This window comes from Gracilinanus agilis, unplaced genomic scaffold (genome assembly GCF_016433145.1).
Source record: "Gracilinanus agilis isolate LMUSP501 unplaced genomic scaffold, AgileGrace unplaced_scaffold32662, whole genome shotgun sequence".
Classification (NCBI taxonomy): domain Eukaryota; kingdom Metazoa; phylum Chordata; class Mammalia; order Didelphimorphia; family Didelphidae; genus Gracilinanus; species Gracilinanus agilis.
This window is the reverse complement of record NW_025365426.1, coordinates 1-2,942: the sequence shown is the minus strand read 5'-3', so window position 1 is coordinate 2,942 and position 2,942 is coordinate 1. Positions and strand designations below refer to the sequence as shown.

Here is a 2,942-nt window from a genome sequence, read left to right as displayed (position 1 = left end):
TAGTCAAATTTTCAAAAACTTAAAACATTTCTATTACATACTTTTCAATGTGAACAATACTCATGCAAATCACATCAGAATTGTGTTAGACATTCAATTAGTTTAGGCCCAAAACATTACCTCGTAGAGCATTTCCCTATCTTAAGTAAACTGGGAAATCATTTTTCAAAATCAGCAATTGATAAGAATTTAAAACAGTACCTGAAAATTATTCTTCTGCAATCTTACTTAAGACAGGCAACTTGCAATGCTAGTAGCCTACAATTACCAGGCTATTATCAGGATTTTCTTGGAAGAGGCTCCATAGTATTGCTCCAGAGAACATATTGGAGTTTACTTTGGTCCCATGACACCGGCAGTGTCATTTTACAATAATGGATAACAGCAGGAAGAGTGTTAGTTAAAATTAAAGTACATCATTCTAGTCATGGTGATAAGTGCATCTTACCTTATAAACTTGAGGTACTATGCTGAACAGCAAATGTGTAGAAAGAAGTTAAGCTGTTGAGGACAATCCTCTAGCATCTAAATATCTACTTTAAACTACAATACCAAGTATAAAAAAAATTAAAAATTTAGTGATATTTAGAATCCAAGTTGTTTTCCAGCTTTAAGGTATTCTAATTTATGGGCTTAAATTATTTGAAGGTCCCTGAACTTCTAAACCAGAGAACAGCATTATTTTCAACCTGTCCAAACAAGTAGATCTAAAAATCACTCCAATTACTTGAACTAGCCAGAATGCACTGTCCAATGACAAGCACTACTACATACCTGAAAAAAACTGAACAATTTCTTCCTTGCTACAGCCAAATGGGAGTCCTCTAAGGCGCACAAAGCCATCATTGGCAGTGTCAGGACTATTTGGACCAGTATGCTTCAACACCCAATCCATTTCAACGTTGTTTGACTTGAATACTGTAAGAGGTGCTTAGAATTAGTCAATTTCGGAACGTTAGAATGAATAAAATTTCCTTATTTTAGATAAACTAGGAGCTGCCAAAAACTCACTTAGATGACCATTTCCATGCGGTCAATTACCTAAAATTCAGAAAGGGGGGGTAAAATCTAAACACTTAACACTTTACTATGTCAACATAAATCAAACCTTCAACATATCTGTGTCCCATAGTTTCTCTGTCTTTTTTCAGTGCCAATTTGACTTCATCTTCTGATTCAAGTTCAACAAATGCTTCTCCACTTGGTCTGCCTTCCCGGGTATAGATGAAACGAATGCCCGATGCCCCATTTTGAATTTTGCATTCCGAGAAGAAGCGTTGGACTTCATCGGCCGAGCAGGACCAGGGCAAGTCCCGGTCCTTCACCACGAAGCCTTCTCCGCCTTCGGTGCTCAGCATCATCTTGTTCAGTCAGTGGTGGCGGCTCAAAACTTGACTTCGGCGTGGCTACAAAGAAAATCGATTTTTAGTATTTCTAATTTAGTTTTCATCTGAGGATTTTTAATTTGTTCATTTTCTAGTTTTTTAAGTTGCATTCCCAATTCCCTAACTTCTCCCATCCCTAATTTGTAAATATATGCACTCAGTGATGTAAATTTTCCCCTTAGAACTGCTTTGGCTCCATGCCATAGGTTTGGGTAAGATGTCTCATCATTGTCATTGTCTTCAATGAAATTATTAATTTTTTCTATGATTTGTTCTTTCACTATATTATTTTGGAAAATCATTATTTAATTTCCAATTAGTTTTTGGTTTGCCTCTCCATGTATTCTTAGTAAAAAATATTTTTATTGCATTATGATCTGAGAAGGTCGCATTTATTATTTCTGATTTTTTGCATTTGTTTACCATGTTTCTATGCCCTATTACATGGTCTTACTTTGTGAATGTTCCATGTGCTGCTGAAAAGAAGGTTTATTCCTTTTTTTCCCTATTTATTTTTCTCCATATATCTATTAATTCTAATTTTTCTAGGCTTTCATTCACCTCTCTTATCTCTGTCTTATTTATTTTTTGATTTGATTTATCTAGATCTGATAGGGGAAAGTTGAGGTCCCCCACTAGTATGGTTTTGTTATCTATTGTATCCTTGAGCTCCACTAGCTTCTCCTTTAGAAATTTGAAAGCTATACCATTTGATGCATACATATTGAGTACTGATAATTCTTCATTATTTTTACTGCCTTTTATTAGGATGTAATTACTTTCCCTATCTCTTATAACATTTTTACTTTGGCTCTGTCAGAGATCATGATGGCAACCCCTGCCTTCTTTTTCTCATTTGAAGCCCAATAGATTTTGCTCCATCCTCTCATTTTCACTCATGTATGTCTGTTTGTCTCATGTGGGTTTGTTGTACATAACATTTGGTAGGATTTTAGTTTCTAATCCACTCTGCTATTTGCTTCCATTTTATGGGCAAGTTCATCCCATTCACATTCAGAGTTATAATTATCATCTGTATATTCCTAGACATTTTGATTCTCTCACCTTGTCCTGTCCTTTCTTCTTTCACTATTTCCTTCTATACCAGTGTTTTGTTTTTAATCAGTTCCCCTGATCCCCTCGATTATTGTACTTCCCTTTCTCCTCTCTCCCTTCTTATTCTCCTCTTATTCTTCTTTTGGATCTTTTTAAGCTACCCCACTCCCCACCCTCTCCCTTCTTAGTGTAACTTCCCTCTCACCAGTCCTTTTGTTACCCTTCTACTTCTCTATAGGGCATGAATCAATTCTCTTCCCCAATGGATCTGATTGTTCTTCCCTCTTTAAGTTGATTTTAATGCACTTAAGTATTAAGTATTTCCTCTCTCTAACCTCTTTACCTTTACAGTGTATTGTTATTTTTCCACATTGGTCCCACACACTTCTTTATGGAATATAAATTTATTCCTTTTTGTTTATTTTCCTATTTTTCTTATTATTATCTTTACCTCCTCTAATTTTGTATATATTTATACATACAAACATACATACATACATA

At 35.1% G+C, this 2,942-nt stretch overlaps 1 protein-coding gene across 1 annotated transcript; it reads right to left on the bottom strand.

Annotated features, from left to right (window-relative positions):
* Window positions 1–68: 68 nt before the first annotated feature.
* Window positions 69–1,388, bottom strand: LOC123254793 (heterogeneous nuclear ribonucleoprotein H-like). The gene is made up of 2 exons (XM_044683719.1): window positions 1,109–1,388; window positions 69–918 (listed from the first exon to the last, which is right to left on the bottom strand). Exons 1-2 carry the CDS (start codon window positions 1,359–1,361, stop codon window positions 767–769), a joined length of 405 nt encoding a protein of 134 aa, XP_044539654.1. The 5' UTR covers window positions 1,362–1,388; the 3' UTR covers window positions 69–766.
* Window positions 1,389–2,942: the final 1,554 nt, after the last annotated feature.

What these genes read in the sequence shown, in the direction of transcription:
- LOC123254793 (XM_044683719.1), bottom strand. Translation starts at nt 1,361, where the DNA reads ATGATGCTGAGCACCGAAGGCGGAGAAGGCTTCGTGGTGAAGGACCGG. An exon ending in GGGACACAGATATGTTGAAG is followed by an intron (nt 919 to 1,108) that starts GTTTGATTTATG and finishes CACCTCTTACAG; the next exon opens with TATTCAAGTCAAACAACGTT.